Source organism: Bombus terrestris, chromosome 12, assembly GCF_910591885.1.
Source record: "Bombus terrestris chromosome 12, iyBomTerr1.2, whole genome shotgun sequence".
Lineage (NCBI taxonomy): Eukaryota > Metazoa > Arthropoda > Insecta > Hymenoptera > Apidae > Bombus > Bombus terrestris.
This window is the reverse complement of record NC_063280.1, coordinates 7,174,458-7,194,273: the sequence shown is the minus strand read 5'-3', so window position 1 is coordinate 7,194,273 and position 19,816 is coordinate 7,174,458. Positions and strand designations below refer to the sequence as shown.

Genomic DNA, 19,816 nt, shown 5'->3' with positions numbered 1-19,816 from the left:
ATTTAATTAGAATTTTCCGCTGCAAGCCGTCCGTGCAACGCGCCAAAACGATTCTCGCCTGCCACAGTGGATTGTCTGTATATTTTTGTTTCTCTAGTTTCTTTAGTGCAGTAGTGCAGTTTGTGCGAGATCGAACACGTTTGGTGAGCCCAGCACGCGAACCGGGACAGTGTACGTGTCCATTTTTTGGGAAGTTTCCAGCCTCTGAAACCAGTTTCTGCAGCTTAGTGCTTGGTGAACGTGATGATCAGGATTTTTGGTGAACTTTGGGCAGGCATCGGTTCGATGGCGGTGATCGTTGGAATATTTACCATGGATTGAACTGGACTAATTGTCTGCTGACGTTGATTGCAAGACTGCATTTAGGAAGAAGAGTACAGAGTGTGCAGCCGTAGGGTAATCGAAGACGCTTATATCTGTTGTCAGATAGATGTTGATATGTACTGCGGATTGAACTGGATGTTGAGAAGTAATTGGTCGATGAGTTGGTTACAATGTCGCCTGGACTTCTGCGAGATATAGAGTGTAGAGTTATTGAAGACGTTTATGTCGGTCATCTGATAAATGGCATGTTATTGTGCAGTTGTAAGACGTAGAGTAATTAAGGGCACTTACACCGGCGAATGGAATGTTTCTATGCGGATTTCTAAAATGAGATAAAAGAAGATACCAGGGCTTTTCGAATGGTCAAGATCTTCAACGTTGAATTGCCATTGATCGATCGTCGAAGCGATGAAAGCAAACTAACAAAGTGAGAAAAAAATTAAAACACTTAGTTAGAGTTAAAAATTTAAACGAATGAAATCAAGCTTAACGGTATTAAACTTACATGATTGATATATCAAACTTTTTGAAGAAAACTTCGCCAACTATGTAACAAAGAAGCAACTTTCAATACAAATAATCGAAGTTCGATAGCTGAAAAGTTGCTCATTTTGGTAAAAATGCAGTCCACTTGTCAGCAACAACAGGCCCAGCCAGGTCAGAATGGAACTTCCGCGAGCAGAACATCGTTTTTGATAGAAGATATCCTGAGTCGTGGAACCGCTCCACCGCATTCTCATCATCAACTTCATCATCAACACCTGACGTCCAGTCACGGAGTACAACATCAGCAATACCAGCAATTTGCCAGTTTATTACCTGGTTATCCTTCTGCACCGCCTACGGCAACCTTCTTCCTGGGACCACTTTTTGGTAACACGGCGATGGGGGTTGGCGTGGTACCGGGAGTTACTGAACTTGCGGCCTTGAAGCACTGCCGTCGACGAAAGGCACGAACAGTGAGTGAAACCACTTGTAACCCTTATCTTTTGCCTCTTCCACTGGTGGTCGTTTGCATGATTCACTTGTCTCGATACGAAGATAAAAATATCGAAACGTTACGGCTATAGAGATTTGCTTTTTAATTCCTTCATTTTCTTTTAATTATTGAAAACGTACGAATGCGCTTTTCACGAAATCGATATTGATCTCATTGAAATCAGAATGATTATGATTATAGATTTATTTTCGTCATAGTGCTTTCACTATAATTGGCAATTCTAATGTTAAAGTATCGAATCATACTCGTAACGCGGATCGTAGTTTCAATTCAGCGACGATGCTTACTTTCAAATTTTGTGATTTCAACTATTAGAAATTTAGATTAAACTAATTTTAGTTTAAACTTTAACCGCATTAAATTTTATGACATTTTGCATCCGACATGGTGTTACAACAGTGGATAGTTACATCTTAAATTAACTTCATTTAAATAGCTACTAAGAAAATGGCAAAGCAAGGGTTTGAAGCATTCTGTGTATGTTTCTTATATTGAGCCAAGATCTTTCATAGTAAATTACGCAGCTGTATCCTTTCTTTAATTTTTACATTGTCGCTCTAACTTTTGTTATTAACGTTTCCTGGTAATTTACCCAATAGAGAAACCAAAACTATTTAGTAACAAGTGTAGGCTTGTTTGAAGTGGTTCGTTACGCTAAGAAAATTCCATTGTCCGACCACCTAAATTCTATCTTTGCTCGTTTTCACAGCTGCAATATTCTACCTTCAGTTTCCTACTAGTATGCTACTAACGAAATTCTATATGAATTTGTTATGACAAGATTAAACGAAAACGGTTAGCAACGTTCATGGAAATGTCAATGAAAATAATTTAATCGTCGAAACAATATCGATCAATCGTGCAAGTAATTTTATCAGGCAAAACAAAATTACTAAAAACGCTATCGTCGACATAAGTAAAAGTTCGTACAGGCTTGCAAGAAATCGTTTGTGTCGTATTTAGGTGTTCAGCGATCAACAATTAGCGGGTTTGGAAGCTAGATTCGAGGTGCAGAGGTACCTGAGTACACCGGAGAGGGTAGAGCTCGCGGCGGCTCTTCATCTCTCGGAGACCCAAGTGAAAACGTGGTTTCAAAATCGCCGGATGAAGCACAAGAAACAATTGAGGAAATTGAACACCAGCGCTGGAAGCAATGGTAACCAGAATTCTAATCAGCAATGCACCGGTCAATCCGTTTCCGTTACATCGCCTGCCGGTAAGCAAATCTCATATTCTTTCATCCTGATAATAAGGAAAGCTAGACTTCGTTTACAACAGAATCTAGAAAAGATTCTTGCAGATTCAGGCTCGATAACAGACTCGTTACAAATAAAACAGCTAACGTGCACACATTCTTTTCAAGGGTTTAACTTTCTCGTAATTATGTGTCTCTCGCCTGACAATTTCGCGGAGGATTGGCAGCTTTTGAGACCGTAATGGTATCAGCTGAAATTGAACGAAAATATCTATGTTTCTCCGCGTTTTTATACAAAGAAAAAATGGAATTATTGACACTAGGAACGATTAACAGTTACGAGAGTTTATCACAATCATTATATCATATATCTGGTCTAATATACGATCTTACATTAGAAATGAATGCTTATGCTAGAAATGATTAACTAGTAACTAGTATATATCTTGTCTGACGTACAATTTGTTTGTAAGTTACTTTATAAAGCGATTCGTGCAGGAATCATTTCAACGTTGGCGAAAAGAACTCTTATGAAATGAAATATGAATCATAGATCATGATTTTCGCTATTGGCGACGTATATGAATCATCGTCTGCGTAATATCTTTACGAAATCAGTTTATAATTGTCCATACAATTCTTAAAATTTTTGTGTCAGCAATATCGTCTTGTAGAATCTAATTCAAAGCGCCGTGTATGTATTCTACTCGTCAGCGACTTGCTACTTATGCGTTTGAACATCGAGTCTCTATCTAAAGTTTTATTTGAACCCGTGAAAGTTCCAACCTCTTGCCCTCTGAACAACGAATTGAAAAATACGTTCGACTTTTCTTAAAGCGAGCGCAAGATTTTGTTTTCGTAATAAAATTATTACGGGTTTTATTATTAAAATAAATACGGGTAACAAATTGGAAAGGTAAAAAAACTTTGAGGACAGGTGATCAGACAGGCGAAACGGGCGATCACGACTTCAGGGGAAAGTTATAGCTGATAAAATGGAAAGTTAGCGTCCTATTATAAACTCGATGACGCTTAAAATTTTCACGCATCGCGTAGCTAATGCAAGCGTTTAATTGCAATTGCTGGAACCCCCGTGCAGTTTCGTATCCGCCTAACAATGCGTAATTACCGCTAAACACATGTATCGACTTTTCGATAAACACGCGACCGCTCGCGTTGCTTCGCATCAATTAGCTCGGATTAACAACACGATGTGTCCTACATAATCAATTGCTCATAAATCATATTTGGAATTCTGCGTCGCCAGGAAAAAAAAAAAAAGAAAGATACTCCGCAAAAACTCGGAACAAGTCCGCGATATTCAATATCGCTCTTAAAAGTTTAAAAACGTCGGAAACGTATCGAGATGATGAAAGTTTTGTTAACGCGATGTTTCGTTCGCAACGTTCTTTCTTTGTTTCTTTCGGTCAGTTTGCGTTATCGAATCCTGTTTTCTGATATAATTTCACGCATGCGAAGAAAAAGGAAATCCTAAGGATTTTTAAAGATGTCCTTCTCGCTATCGTTCTCTTCGTCAGAAATAACGAATTCATTCGTCGTGATTCTGAATCACGTTCATATTGCTGCTGTTTCAAGTGAATTCTCGTATTCTAATTGCGTAATCTAAAAGCTCATCTTCCTCGGAACATGCCTCGTGATGTTAGTTCGATTACTGATCAACGATAACCAGACAATTAGGTCCCATCTTCTTCTTCGGAAAACGCTTCTATCATTCTCCTGATCTCGATATCGACTAAACGATTACCAGTCTTCGGATTTCTGTTCATTCATAGGAAGCTGCAAGAAAAAGAAGCGTGCAATGCACGTAATACGCAAGAATATATATCGAAAGTACCAATACTCGTCGTTATGGTATTTATATATTAGAAGAAGCAAATCACTGCTTCTGTCCTACTCTTCTAAAAACGTGAATTTCTACAAATATTCGCAACCTGATAATTACAGTAATCGTATTATTGTACGCTAAATTCGGATTCACGCGAAATATTTACCGAAGAGATAGGAAAGAGGAGACGAGGAAAAAAGGTGAAGAAAAAGCTAAAGAAACGAAGTGTAGTTGGCGGACAGATAGAGAATTGTTAACGATTTCGCGCGCAGTAATTGGTGCTCGTCGTAGCCAGCAGAAAAGTAATAATCGTGGCTGAAAGTAGATGGTGGCTTGTGTATCGCAATTAAATCATTATTAGTATAAACTTCGTAATTGTGATTATCAATTTGCATTCGAGCGCGGGCAGCGCGTCGGAATTTCCGTGTACGTCAAATAGTTCCCTGTTATCATGCTAATGGACCATATAATGCAACCAAAATTCGGCTGGCAATAAATTACGCAACTTTAGTTAACTAACCAGACCATAACCGAGGTCGCAGTAACTATAATGATTAACTACCGTTGCATGGATAATGACCGCTTTTTGCCGTACAATTTCCCACAATTCCTATCCTCCGGTTTAGCCCTCTGTTATCCTTCGTCTAAATTCCGTTTCAACGGGCTTTCGTTCGCTCGATTATATTGTTTCCGTATTCTTTTATGAAGAAAATGCGAATAACAAAGATGCAATGAGAGAGAGAGACTGGAAGGAAAATTGTCAGAGGAGGATGACACAATTTTTCGTCCGAGAAAACTGTACACAGAAGAGCGTTTAGACGATCAATATTATTGTCGATATTTAAGATTCTCAGCATCGTATTGACGGTATATATCGATCGTCTGGAGGATCTCTTAGATGCGATAACGTTGAGAACCTTAAATATTGACAATAATATTGATCGTCCGAACGATCTTTAATAGAGCAATATACGCGTTTCTAAGTTTCTAAATATTGAAACAAATTCTCGCAGATAAATGATATTTAAGGATTAACACTAATCCTATCAGGCCCGGTCAAATGACCGGTTTCAACGTTTCATTTAAGATAGTACTTTCATTGTCATCTCTTTCGCTCGTCTAACATTATGTAATAAATTCTTACATTAATTGATTAATCAGATAACACAAGAATTTACATGAAGTTAAACGAACGAAAGAAATAACAATGAATGCACAATTTTAAATTAAATTTTGAAACCGGTAGGATAGCATTGCTGTTAAATCGAATTGTCTTCGATTAGTTATGAAAGAAGTACTTTCATTCGTTGTTACTAATTTAATCTAAGTATCTTTGTTTATCAGGCGCTGTCTGTTGGCATTTCACAATCAAAAATTGTTACATCGCAGTAAACGACTAAATGTCGATACGTATTTCCTACTAGTTATCGCGACGATGATGTTGTAATGATGTCGTACATGATACAGGCTATCGTTTTTAATTTTAAATTATAGTTACGACAAGTTGAAATATAAATGAACATGTAGAGATTTATAGAGTAAGCGACAGAGTAGCAATATTTTTTGTTTCACTTTATAATTTCGATTCTGATTTGTTGATTAAAAAAGAATTCATTTACATGCAAAGCTCTCTGTATCGCGTAAGTATTTATCACGTGAATTACAACACCGTAAACAACGTAGAAGACGAAACAACAGCGTCGTGCAAATAGATCGAGCAATAATTCCCGATAACTGTACCGCTTTGTGCACGCACAATGGTGCACGATCGACGCTGTTATAATGTAGTAAATGCCGTGATCTGGGAATAATTAAATCGGATTGCTCGCGTGAATTGATTTAAAGCTGTAACGTTCACGTTCGCGAACGAAAATACTGCTTTATTCCGCTTACTCCTTCTTCGGAGGAATCTTCCCTCTAAATTATTTTAAAAAGATATAAAATTAATCTTAATGCTATTCTTAATACGCCACTCTAACCAACTGTCTTGTTTATCAAACTTTCGCTGAGAAAACGGCACAGCGTACGATTAAAAATACATAAGAAAATATACATTCCAAAATTTGTACAATTTTCTGGGTTCTAGAATTTTCATATATATTAGCTTGTCCGTAAAGTTTCTTTTGTTTCATGAGGAAATAACAGATACACAAAATTTGTTGTTTTAGATTATTTTACTGAATTATGTATGATCATGATAATGGAAATAGAACAAAATGGGTCATACATAATTAAATAAAATAATATAAAATAAAAGTGTTGTACATCTATTATTTCCATATTATTGAATTACGTATGATCATGATAATGAAAATAGAACAAAATGGGTCATACATAATTTAATAAAATAATATAAAACACAAGTGTTGTGCATTTATTATTTCTACATAAAACGATAGAAACTTCTCGGACAACCTAATATATTACCGCAATTATACTGTAGTTAAATACAATATAACGAGACAATTGCAAAAATATAACGCAGTAAATATTCAATTCCTCGTAATGCCAACATTACATATGATGTAACATACAGTGCTTGATAAAAGAATGTTTAAAATTGATATGAATTTTAGTAACTCTCGATGTCGATAACGATCATCTATTCTGTCGCATATATTATACTTCTTCGCTGCTCTTATTAAATGTAACTTCATTTTCTACAATCATGGCATCTTTCTATACTTCTTATTTTATAAACTTTCCCTTCCTCCCTCCGTCACTGTATATGCATATATATATATACGTATATACATATACAATATCAATGTATTATATCTTACATAAAACGTTATATTAAACAATAAAATAGAAAATGTATGATATATCTATATGGTATTAAACACCATAAGGCGGTATATTTTTCCAACAACGTTGTATCTTCACGAAACGATCGCTTCTGAACCGGGGGTGCACGATTCGAACTCACCCCCGACCCCGTTGCGACTTACACCGCATCTACTCATAACCTTCGGCAAGTTGCTCGTCTCGGTAGCCAAGATGGCTTCGTTCGGTAGGAAGGGCTAACGAAGTTAGTAGACGTCTCCTTGGTAGCCAAGAAGAAGGGGGTTGTAAGGGGTGGAAAGCACGTAGAAGATGAGACCGCCTTGTCCTCGAGAGACTCCAACGGATACCGTCTAAGGAACCCACTGCAGAGTTACGACACCCCACCACCAATTTCTCTCTCTCTCTCTCTCTCTGTCTATCTATCTATCTATCTATCTATCTCTATCTATCTATCACTTTCTTATCGCATGTTTCTCCGTTGCTCCCGACTGAACGTCTTACGAACCTTGTTCTTACCTCTTGTCTTCTCGATTCGGTCTTCGAGAAAATTAGTCAATTATCGGCTAAGTGCTTGGCCAGACCTACATTCACGATTGCCCACGGCCGAGGGCTGCTGTCGAGGACCTTATAGTTGTGTACCGGCACATATCTGACCCAATTTGATCAGTCGATTTTCTGACCACTAAGATAAGAACCGAGGAGGTAGCTTTTTAGAGGCATTTTCTCTGTCGGTTACGCTTCCTTTCGGTTTCGTTAGGGTTTCGTATAACGTCTGATGATACGTTTGATTAGCTTCGAATCGTGGGAATTAATGGCACGGGATTCGTATATTTTCTTCCTTTTTTCTTCTTCTTCTTTTTTTTTTTTTTTTCTTTTGAGGTAAAGAAATTGGAAGATGACGAAAAGCCTTGCGTATTCGGAGATCTGAAATTAATGAGAATGCTTCTTTGAGATAAGGAGACGTGGAATTCCTATATGAAATTCGGCTTGAAATTCATGATTTTATAGGCGTTTAGCGATTTCAATGAGAAATTTAATTTAAAGTTGTCGATTCTGTTTGTAGAACTAGTAAATTCTACCAGACGAATACATATCTATAATTTCGACGTAGAACTCGCAGCAAATATCCTGCCTTACCGTGGTCAAATTCCTCTTGTTCTGAACTGTGTTTACACTGTTTCCCGTCAATACGTTAACCACTCGTTAATGTAGTAAACTTCGATTATTATGCTTATTTCTTCAACTAATAGTCTTCGTGCTACTATTGTTTTCTTCAGGCAGAACGAACATGAATTTGGATTAACGCCTTCTACGCGAATTTGTACAGGAAATATATAGAAGTGGAGGGATGTAGTAACAAAAAGACATAAAAATACAGAAGAAGCGGAGTATAGAGATCTTGATACCTAGACATGTAGAAATACGGAGATCTACAAACCTAGGAATATAAAAATATAAAAATACATAGATCCAGGGATCTACAGACTTAGAAGTACAGAGATCCATATTGAAATTTAGAGCCATTGAGACCTATAAATTTACAGATCTATAAATATAGGAATACTGAACCACAGAATCTTAAAAATCTGTAGGGCTACAAATATATATATAGAAGCCTGGAGATCCAGGTATCTGTAGATCTAGAAATACAGACCTAAGGATCTATAGACTTACAAATATAAAAATATGCAGACTTAGCCTGCAGATACTTCTAGGAATCCATAAGCATAAAAATATAGAAATATAGAAACTTATAGAGACTAGAGGCTGTAGGTCCTAAGTTTTATGTTTATGGTGTAACACTAACTTAGATTTAGGTTACTGGATCGTATCCAAAATCTACAACGTATGGATAGAGAAGTAAATATACAATATAGAGTCTTAGGGATCCATCGACATAAAAATATAGAAATATAGAAACTTATAGAAACTAGGTCCCAAATTTTACGTTTGTGGTGTAACACTAATTTAGATTTAAGATAATGAATCGTATCCAAAAACTATAATGTATAGATGGAGAAATAAATATACAATATAGAGACTTAGGGATCCATCGACATAAAAATATAGAAATATAGAAACTTATAGAGACTAGGTCCCAAATTTTACGTTTGTGGTGTAACACTAACTTAGATTTAAGATAATGAATCGTATCCAAAAACTACAATGTATGGATGGAGAAATAAATATACAATACAGAGACTTAGGGATCCATCGACATAAAAATATAGAAATACAGACACATAATCATATGACACAAGATAATCACACAAAAACTCGTTAAAAAATCCCACAAACTTCCTGCAGAAATAAATAACGAGCTTTTTGCGATGAAATTGTTTGCAGAACGACCGGTGGATTTCTCTCTGAGCGGCGGGCGAGAATCACGGGCGAGCAGTGACGCGCCGGTAGACTCCGACGACGATGAAATCGACGTTCTAGGTGACGAGACGCCATCGCCAACGCGAACAGGCAATATTCACGTCTCTAGGCGTGCCGGTTCACCGACGAGTTTTCATCAGATCACGTATCGTCATTCGGTTAGCTTGTCTCATCAACCCCAACACGGACAAGCTATTCAACGCCAACATCGCTGAAACGAAACAGTACAAGGTTGATATTGCTCTTTCACACGGGAGAACGTTTAATCTGAGCTAGTAAATGCAGACATTGCATTCAAGAACGAGAAACCGAGTGATCGGTCTGAGAAATTGAAGGAAGATTTGAGAAGGGAGGACCGAGAGAAATCGCGTGGATTTTTCTAAACGCTCGAATCGTTTCTCTCAAGTGCAGTCAATCGGTTTAAACAACTGTTAGGAAATCCTTCAGAAAATAAGAAGATCCGCAATGCGATTTCCAAAGAATTTCCTCAGCGACATTTTCCATTAATTGTGAAATTTTATTTATCTGAGCGAAACGTTTCTACAGATTGATTTAGACAGTTTGAATATTTTCATTTAAGGAACGAGTCGCGGTTACGAGAAGAATCATGTTAAGGAATATAATGTAAAAGAAGATAAATCGAAGTGACGAAGATTTGACGATTCTAAACCACCTACATCTGACGATGGATGATAAAAGTAATACTGTCTCGCTTATAGAACAAGATCGTTAGAAGGGAGCCTTCATTTTGAACCAGTGATTAATAGAACAATGTGAAAGAACGTGAAAGAAATACGAACGACACTGTCAGTGTTAAGAATGAATTTGTGATTGAAGGAATAGTGTACAATGAAATGGTGTAATATAAGATGATCGAAAGACTCGAGACGATGTAGAAAGTGTAAACGACTTGTAAATGACTCTTTAGCGATTAGAGTCTGGTCGATCTCTCGCGACACTTTTTATAGCGAAATGCCATAATAAAGCTAGTCTGTTTCGAGTCACTTTTTATAGCGAAGTAGAAAGTTAGCTTGTGATTCAAGTTGGGATTAAAATGTCATGATGTAACGCGATGTATAATATCACTTCCTCCCTTTCCCCAGTTAGAAGTCTTTTTTCTAGTTACGATTCGAATTAGTGTTACCTGTTTAAAGACAGAAAGATCGCATTTTACGATCACGCGTTGTCATTTCAACGAGTGTGATTTATTTATGAAGAAAAGAAGGACGAAGGAAGAGAAAAATATAGAAAAGATTTTATATTTTATCGACCTTTCAAAATGGAATTAAAACATCAATGTGGTACGACATACGACTTCTTCTCTTTCCTCGAACAGGTTTTCTTATTCAAATATAACTTATTATCAGACATAGAAAAAGTTTGTACAGATTCATCGAGATTTCAAGTTGAGATTCGGATATCGTTGTTTTTCCTTCTCCTTGGCTAGATTTTCTTCAAGTTACATATTACAATTCGAATAACTTTTATCTATTTAAAATAAGCGTTATTTATTTGGAAGAAGAGAGAAGGAAAGAAGAGGAAATACTGTCGCATAAAATCATGCAGTTTCTTTTTCAGTTCTATATTTTTTTATTTAACGTAAGTAAAGCGAAGAGTTAAAAAATAGACGGACTAATTTTCAAATTAGATTTGCCGCGTTCCTATAGACGACAGATAAGTATCGTAATTGACATTTATAGGTTGTCGCGGGTCATGAACGACGAGGTCGCCTATCGTGCAACATTATCATTCCGCTAATTGACAGCCTGACATTTTCTGCCCGTCGTTTGGAACATTTTCGAGGCTTAACGCACTCCACGAGCTAAAGAAGCAGTTAATCTCGGCTTAATTCCGTGAATTAAACCGTGAATCATGTTTCATCCCCCGACTGAGCTTCCTTACAAAACTCCTATACAAAATTAGACGCGTAAGCCGCGTTCGGTTGAACCTTTTTAACGATGTTCTGTTTAAAAGCAAAAGCTAAAAACCAGCCGAAAGCGAAGAAATAGAAGATAAGAAGAAATCATTAACAAATTTTCAGAACCTTAAACACCCTTCAGAAGCGACGTGCGATGAATCACCGATCCTAGAAATCTCAGAGCCAAAACCCTCCACATAAATAATGAAAAGAAGAAAACAAACAAAACGAGGAGAAAAAGAAGAAAAATAAAAAGAAGAGATCAGCAAATTTTCAGAAGCTGAAAAGATTCTTCATCCGCAGACCACTGAACTCAGAGATTCTGAAACTACAAACTCCGAAAACGAACGAACCAAAAACCAGAAAGGGAAGATTAACAAATTTCCACCTGATCGAGACATCACATCCCTTCGCGGAAGATACGTAAATTATCTATCCTAGAAAGCTTAATACCGAAATCCCGCGAGAGAACAAGTAATGAAAAATAAAGAGAAAAGATAAATTTCCAGAATGTCCGAACATTGTGCGGCAGACGTATAAATCCAGCAGATCCAGGAGATCGATGTCGAAATGGACGAGGGACAAATGCCAAGGACAAGGACTTTGCTACGACCGTCTTTTGCTACCTGTTGCCGAACGTTAGAGGTCGCGATCGTGTCTAGAAAGAAAGAAAAGGGGGATATCGCGAGCTGACAGTCCCGGAGCGTTTCCGGCTGAGCACGAAGGCGGAGTCTGCGGAACACGTCGTGCTGCTCCCAGTTGGGGTGAATCCTAATACCCAGATAATGGGAAGTAATTGCGAGGGATCAGAGCCAGAGCGAGCAGAGTTACTCTCTCACTCTCTTTCTCTTTCTATCTCTCTCTCTCACTCTCTCTCTCTCTCTGGATTCAGGAGCGTGTATAGAGAGAGGGTGGAGGTGTCGGCGTTCTCATCCCCTTGCGGCGCCGGAGATTCGTGGGGGTGGATGAAAAGGACGGTCCAACAGACGCGCACGCACACACATTGCCAAGCAGAGGGGTGAGAAGAGAGGTGAGAGAGGCAGAGACACGGAGGAACCAGAGGATGCGAGAGAGACAGAGACCTATAATCATATTACCTAGGCTAAATCACGCTGCATATTCTCAAATACGGATCTACGATGGATCATGGTGTTTTGTAACGGAAAAAAACACTTGTGCAACGATATTCCGTTGATTGTTTGTATGTGGACGATGGAAGACTGTGTTTTACTGGAGATCGCTCTTTTGGGAATGTTGGATTACTTCTTGGTACATATTTTCGTGGATTATGATTCTGGAAATTTTGTTATTGGCTGTATGAATTTTTCTTTTTTTTTTTTTTTTTTTAGAAAATTTATTCTGCTCCGTCGGTTCTTTTCGTTTAGCTTCGTTTAGTCGCTTTGGATGATCGTCTAAGACCTTTGCACAGTATCGTAGGCTGGTTGGTTAAATAAGTCGATAATTCGAGGAGAAAGTTTGCTCCTTTGATACAATTACAGCATACTTGCTTGGAATTCGATAGGTAAGTGGCATTTTAGAGATGTGAAACGGAGGCGAGAAATGTTTAGGTAGGGTGATTGCATCTGTATCAAAAAAGAAGAAAATTCTTGGATGAAATTGTTATATAGAAGGGGAGACGTCGCCTAATACCATTGATATCGTATCAGTATATATCTTGAGTGTCTCTTACAAATATGATATTTGTACGGCGAGAAATATTAGGTAAGAGAAAATACTTTTACCGATAACGTTATTTCTCATTCCTTTCCTTCGCCGCTTCATCGACACGTTCGGCAAGGGTCAAGCGTCAAAACCTTTCATCACACCTTCTCCTGACATACGCCCTCGTTCAAGGTATGAAGAATAAAGACACGTGTTCTATCACAGAAAATGTCTGGAAAAGATTAAAGAACCGTTAATGAATTTTACGCATGTGATGTAACAAACAGTTAGTAAACAATTCGTTAAAATATTACCTAGGACATGAAGTAGCAATTCTTCTGAACATACTGTACGATATCAGATAGAAACACATTCATAAAGATTACTACTAGATTGCAGATTGTTTTATGGAAAATTTAAAGGTGCAAAAATACATATTATACCCATAATACGCAAAAAGTATGTGAAATATCTAAATACTTGTCACAATGTGTATATATAATGAGTGAACAAAATTTTTGCATATCACAAATATTCGCAGTCTGATTATCGCCAATATTATTCTAACAGATTAAGAGCTTAAAATAAACTTCAACAACGACCAAATCTTCACAATATCGTGTACCAACATCAACTTCATTTCGACGCACTCTTTCGGCTTTGCCTACCTTAAACATTCGCATTCAACATTGAACCGTGCGCACGCATAAGCTATATTACAAAATATTTTCTTTGATGTCGAAACGGCAGATCTCAGGTTCGCGATATTGCTCGCTCTCGAATAAGCTTTGTCGTACGCCGAACAACGGAACCACACAGGCAACAAGCAGAAGAGAAAAGGTAGGAAGAGAAAGCAACTATCTCGTAAACTAATGAGATCATGGCAGGCCATTTATGACGTTTAAATTCCGTTAAGACGTCTGTTATTACGGCACCGTAAATAAAGGGGGAAAATTCGCACCCCTTGCCAGGCAAAAGGGAGACAGGAATGCGGCGAAAATAATGAAATAAAGGACAATGAAATGGCAGGTACAATAGCCAATGGAGCAAGGCTAGGATGGATGAGAATGAACAAGGCGGCAAGTACAGAGAACCCCCGGTGATGCGGACAGGGTGGGCAGAGGAACGACGAGAGAGGCAGCGAGGGGATGAATGGGGGTTGGTAGCTGCGCGGACTAAATGCAGTGGGCGGGTTCCCATTACTTTCATTATTTTCCGTCATAGGGGTTCGGTACCGATATGCGCAGCACAGGATACTGCAGTCTGCAAAGCGCGAGGGTGGCTTCGAATAGACAGCTACCTGGCTGTGTCTTTCACGGTCTCTTCTTCTTTGTCTTTCTTTCTTTGCAAGTGTGTGTCGCTCCTTGTTCATCTAAAACGGATAATAATCAAGTCAACCTTAATGTTAATCTTAACGTGTACTGTGTAGAGATGCTATACTTAACGGAGGGGATTATATAGTGAAGTATACAACAGTAAAGCAAATGTACGGGTACTGTGGGTGCATTTTTTTATGAACTAAAGTACTGATGAGTACGTAAAAAAATAATCAAATATACCTATAGATTATATATACCTATATGGACCGAGGTTATTGAAAATTGTACATTTCAATCGGAAACCAATTTTACAACTTCAGTATCGCTTTCGCTAGTGATATAGTACAAGTTAGCATATGAGACAGCACTGGAATAAGAGGAATACTCTTGCACATCATCGGTGTTGTATGATATCTGTACATCTTTCATCGACACGCTTGGCTCTTTTTATGACCGTATTGATTCTATTAGAAATAATAAATCAATGCCCACGTTTCATTTGAGAGCCAACTCATCAAGTCTACATAATGCATTGCTTGACGCTTGAGATGGATGATGTCTGAATGACTTTATCCTGCAGATGTATATATGTACTTAATATCTTAGGTACTGAGAGCTGAGAAGAGTTTACTTAGTGAGGAGACTTCATCGTCATAAGGATTTGTATATCTAGGAGTTTTGGAATTATTGAATGATTAGAGAAGATGAAGATGTGACTTTGGAAAAACTATAATCTATGGAATATTGAGACGTTTATGTGTCTGTAAAATGAACCTAGTATTGTTGAATATGATTTCTTAATGAGTTCTACGCGATTAGTATTCTAATTACCTGTGAATTATTGCGTTATATACCTATTCGTTGGGAAATTTATTTTCCTACCTGGAAAAATAGAATTTCCAACGAACAGATTTAACGTAACATTTTAACAAGTTTGAGACTTAACACGCAAAAATGTTTTTGAAATATTCTACCAATGATAGGTGCTAAACTCTAAACTTCGATTATTATTATTCATACTGTAACGGGTCTTCCATGTTACAAATTGATATCGTAACGTGTAACGATGTAACGAAGCGAGTTCGTTTATCGCTAATCTGATTTCACGCGGTCGAGATGCTGATGAGAAAATCGCACAATTTCGCCGAACTGAATTACAAAACGTGTTGCGCGCCATCCAAAAGTCGACTACCTGATAATTGCATTGGTAACAGCGGTCTATAATTTTCCCTAGATTCTAAGAAAGCATATACAGGGTGTCTGATCTTGATCTATTATTATAAAAATCTCAAAAAGTACTTGTACATCATATGAAAGGGAATATTTTTAGAAGAATTACAGGAGACCGGAAAGAAGAGATAAGAGGTGCTTATATTGTTCAATGGAGGCGTTAAGATCAGGTAAAGATCATTTATCTTTATCTAATAATAATAATAATAATAATCGGTGTCGCTCGTTAATATTCTCTATGAAAATGTATTAATCAGTTTCATTTATATTTTCATTTCAAACAATGCAAAACGATATAGTATTCGTTTCACGATATTTTAATATCTACAATATTACGTGAAATAATCATCATATAAATAGCTTTTATAAAGAATACGGCAATATTCTTAAAAAATTACAGGAGAAGTCTAAAAAGTCCAGTGATTTTATACCGCTAAATGTGATCGACAAATTTACATTACATCGTACGCTAGATTGAGTATATTACAGATTACAAAGTGTATAATCTGAAACAGTACGTCATAGGTAGATCAAAGGGGAGAAGATTATCGTACGTACAAGGCACCCCACACGCACGTACTAATTCGAGGAAATCAAATTATGTTAGCTAGTAGATAAGATCTATGAAAGTTTCCATGCAGGATCAATAAGAGTTTATAAGCGACCGTATTATTGAGAGATGATTCGATCACATGTCCCTGATTAAATACAGCCATAATAATTCAATAAAACATCGAATTCCAACACGTTCGTAGCTGATAATTTTATTAAGATCCCAAAGCAGTAAATTGCAAAGTTTTGAAATTAAGAAGGAGACAAAATAGTATGCTTTCTGTCGGTTATTACACCTTGGATTTTTATACAAATTTACGTTTTTTAATCGATACTCTACTTTGGGTATTCTATGTATTTTTGCATATTATACGCGTTCCGTACATTTTTGCACTATTAAATTTCATCTAAATGCATAAAAATCCAGTCTACCGATAATTGACTTGCTCCAGCTTAATTTATCTACAAAAAGATAAAATAATATACCACTATTCATCGATATGTTAATGAATGATATAAATAATATCATAAATATCATTGCTAGAAATATTACCTTTGAAAGATAAGGAATATGCAAGACTGGATACAAGAGGAACGCAATCTAAGAAGTTAAATCATTCAAAGGGCTAAAAGTTTGCAAGCGGTGGTTGAGAGACAACAGCAGTTCTGGTTGGTGCGGCGTCGAGAAAGGGGGTGGAAACAGACTCCCAGTAGATTTATTCGAAGGGTGCGTAGAGACCATTGGATTGACACGCGGCGACGTCTTGACAGCTTGTTAGGCTAACGGTTGCGTGCTGTTCATCGAACACGCTTGAGCCTCTTTACTGCTCTTTACCTTGACATTTCACTTCTGATCAAGCGTTATACCATTGTCTGCTCCTTGTTTCCTGGTTGCATCACCATTCTCGAGATCTAAAGTAGTTGTAATCGTAATTACAGCTACCGATCAATATTTTTGTCTAAATATTTTAATACCTATATTAAAGGTAAACATATGATACGACAACCAATTGGTGCCAATTGATATAAACGCACAAAGTTGATTCATATGCGTATAAAAGTAAAGATCATTTTTAAATATAAATTGTGTTACAAAGTATGTTACATGAATACGTCTCGAGATTCTTTGACTTTCAGATAACTTGTGACGATTTTTATAACTATGGGATCATGTATTTTCTGGTCCTCGATCTCTGCATAATCTATTGAAAATTCCATGTCCTTGGAATCATGAACTTCGAGATCTGTTGGCATAAATCAATTAATTTTCTACCTTTAAACTAATAAACGATATATTTCACTTTTCTTTTAATTAAATAATTGATTAATAAAATTCTAACAGCTCCGTATTTAACAAATATTTATTCAACTAGAATAACTTTACAGGAGAAAAAAAGAATGAAAATACCCACAGCATAATATCTGTTGAAATCTGGAGAGCCGGAGGAAGGATCAGGATCGACGAGAGGATATTCGTGGTACAGGGAACAGCATTACTGTCCACGTGCCGTTTAACTTGATCACCCTGGCCAATCTGGCCTCATTTCAACCTCCAGTTACTACGGCACTTCCGCTAACAAATAATATTGTTGACGACCCTGCGGGGGCGTTCTGATTCGATTTGCTACACTATAAAAGCGTGCTGCTGGGGAGAGCCAGTAACAGAACGGGGAAAGCTTCGCGACGACTGACGAAGAAGAGATGAATAAAAAGGAAACGAAAGATTCGAGGAGAGTGAAAGAAACAGCACAGAGAGGGGGCTGAAAAATTGTATATTACTGATATTTCACCAAAGCACGTTTTTTGAATAATAAGATATTGATCTTAAAGTGATCTTGGTGGGGGGAAAAATAAAATATTTTCAAATAAAATAGAAATAAGAGTGAACGCAATATTTATGTTCCAATAAATAAAGAATGAAAACGAACATAAAATTCACGTTTTAAAGAGACAAGTTTAGTATGTAAGAGGTATTTTCATCAAAGTTTTCAATTGCAAATAATATGATATAACCTTAAAAAAAATGCTTATCAATATAAACATATATGTAGAAGCGAAATGAAAATTTTATTCATTGCAATTGAACGATTTATACTAAGAACCTCTTGGTATTAGTTTATACTAAGAATTGGTTAATATTAGGTTAAGTGAACCAGTTGAATCCGTAACTAGGCTCCTATGTATATGAATTTCAGTTATATAAAATATATATTTATGCCGCGACAACTTTATGTAAACAGAATTCTACTATATTACAAAATAACAATAATCAAATAGTTTGTTTACGGTATAAACAACGATGGATCGCAGATATTGTAATCAAATCTTAAAATCGTTCCTTATGCTACCAGTTCCACTCTCTTATCAATCTCACTTGCCCGAGTATTAAAATGTATCCAGAAAAATCAAAGAGAACTCAACAAAAATCATTTTCATACAGAATCCTTTAATTATCGATTCATTTGTCATAATTAATTGTTGTAACAGACTTTTAACGATACATACGTGCGGACAGGGAACACGAGTGGGCAGAATGGCACGGGTAAATTCTCGTCTGGAAGAGAGGAAGGAAAAAAATAATTATCAACGTGATACAGACGACAACGTGCTGGAAAGCATGGCTACGGTCTAATTAGTCCGGTTATTTAGTTAGGCAACGGAGATGTGAGAAGTTTACTCGGCCGTTCGGTGCTAGAGCCACTAAAGATTCGTATCTCCAGGACGTGTTTAAAAATAATTACCATGGAAGATTCAGCGATAGTCACGGAGTCGTCCTCACCTTTGTGCTTCCTGCCCTATGAAGTGGGCCCTCGTTGTTACGGCATAAAGGCAGACCAGCCAACCCCTTCAGTACGTCCTCGCGTCTCTTCCGGCACCGCTCAAGTGCCTCCTCACCTTTCAACCACTCTATCACCGCGTTTAAAGAAGTAAAGACCAAAGGTTCTTTACCGTTTTAAGAGGTTAGACCGCTTCGAAAAGGAGTTTATTCGACGATGACAATGTGACAAGGTGTGCTACAGGGATATGCCTTATTAAATTGACGGATACACTACACTGCTCGTATCACGAGACGAATATCGGGTAGACGTTCAATAGATTCGAGAATCGACCGAGAAGGATACGATAAAGAACTAAAGACTAAAGAACTCTTGTAAGTTTAAAGTGGATCACGAAGAACAGTCGGCGGAATGAGAGATCACGAGTTCACTAATTTGGCGCGATTTTTAATAGTGGTCAACAATCGGCGCAGTCGTCCTGCCATCTACATAAATCCGCGTTAATTAATTCAATTCAATGTATATAGATACCGCTACCGCTTAGAAATGCCTAAACACGTTTGTTTATCTTTGACAAGATGAATTTTAATTGTAGAATTAGGTATAAATTCAATCCCAATGATTTTGTACTCTACAATCGCCATAGCTACGTACGATAGAATATTACGAAGCAGTTAAGAAGCAGTAAAGTGATGTTTAAAAAGAAAAAGTACTTTTGTAAATGGAATACTTTCATGATACGCTTCGATCTTTTTTGTCAATTAAATAACAAAATAAATTGAAAAACTAGATTTTTATATCGAGGGGAAGACAGGTGAAAATAT

The 19,816-nt window shown here is 37.1% G+C and overlaps 1 protein-coding gene and 1 long non-coding RNA gene across 9 annotated transcripts; one reads left to right on the top strand and one right to left on the bottom strand.

Annotated features, from left to right (window-relative positions):
* Positions 1-214: 214 nt before the first annotated feature.
* Positions 215-10,602, top strand: LOC100646921 (brain-specific homeobox protein homolog). Its single transcript, XM_048410915.1, has 3 exons — positions 215-1,283; positions 2,288-2,540; positions 9,499-10,602. Exons 1-3 carry the CDS (start codon positions 945-947, stop codon positions 9,747-9,749), a joined length of 843 nt encoding a protein of 280 aa, XP_048266872.1. The 5' UTR covers positions 215-944; the 3' UTR covers positions 9,750-10,602.
* Positions 1,207-19,796, bottom strand: LOC105666357. Of its 8 annotated transcripts, XR_007225944.1 has the most exons (6): positions 18,995-19,796; positions 18,721-18,769; positions 16,769-17,459; positions 13,195-16,677; positions 7,669-8,076; positions 1,207-4,316 (listed from the first exon to the last, which is right to left on the bottom strand). It is a non-coding gene; the product is annotated as an uncharacterized LOC105666357 (long non-coding RNA). The 8 variants fall into 8 exon arrangements; XR_007225948.1 differs by lacking the exons at positions 1,207-4,316; positions 7,669-8,076 and having other exon boundaries at positions 10,570-13,346; positions 13,429-16,677; XR_007225946.1 differs by lacking the exons at positions 1,207-4,316; positions 7,669-8,076 and having other exon boundaries at positions 10,570-16,677; positions 18,957-19,796.
* Positions 19,797-19,816: the final 20 nt, after the last annotated feature.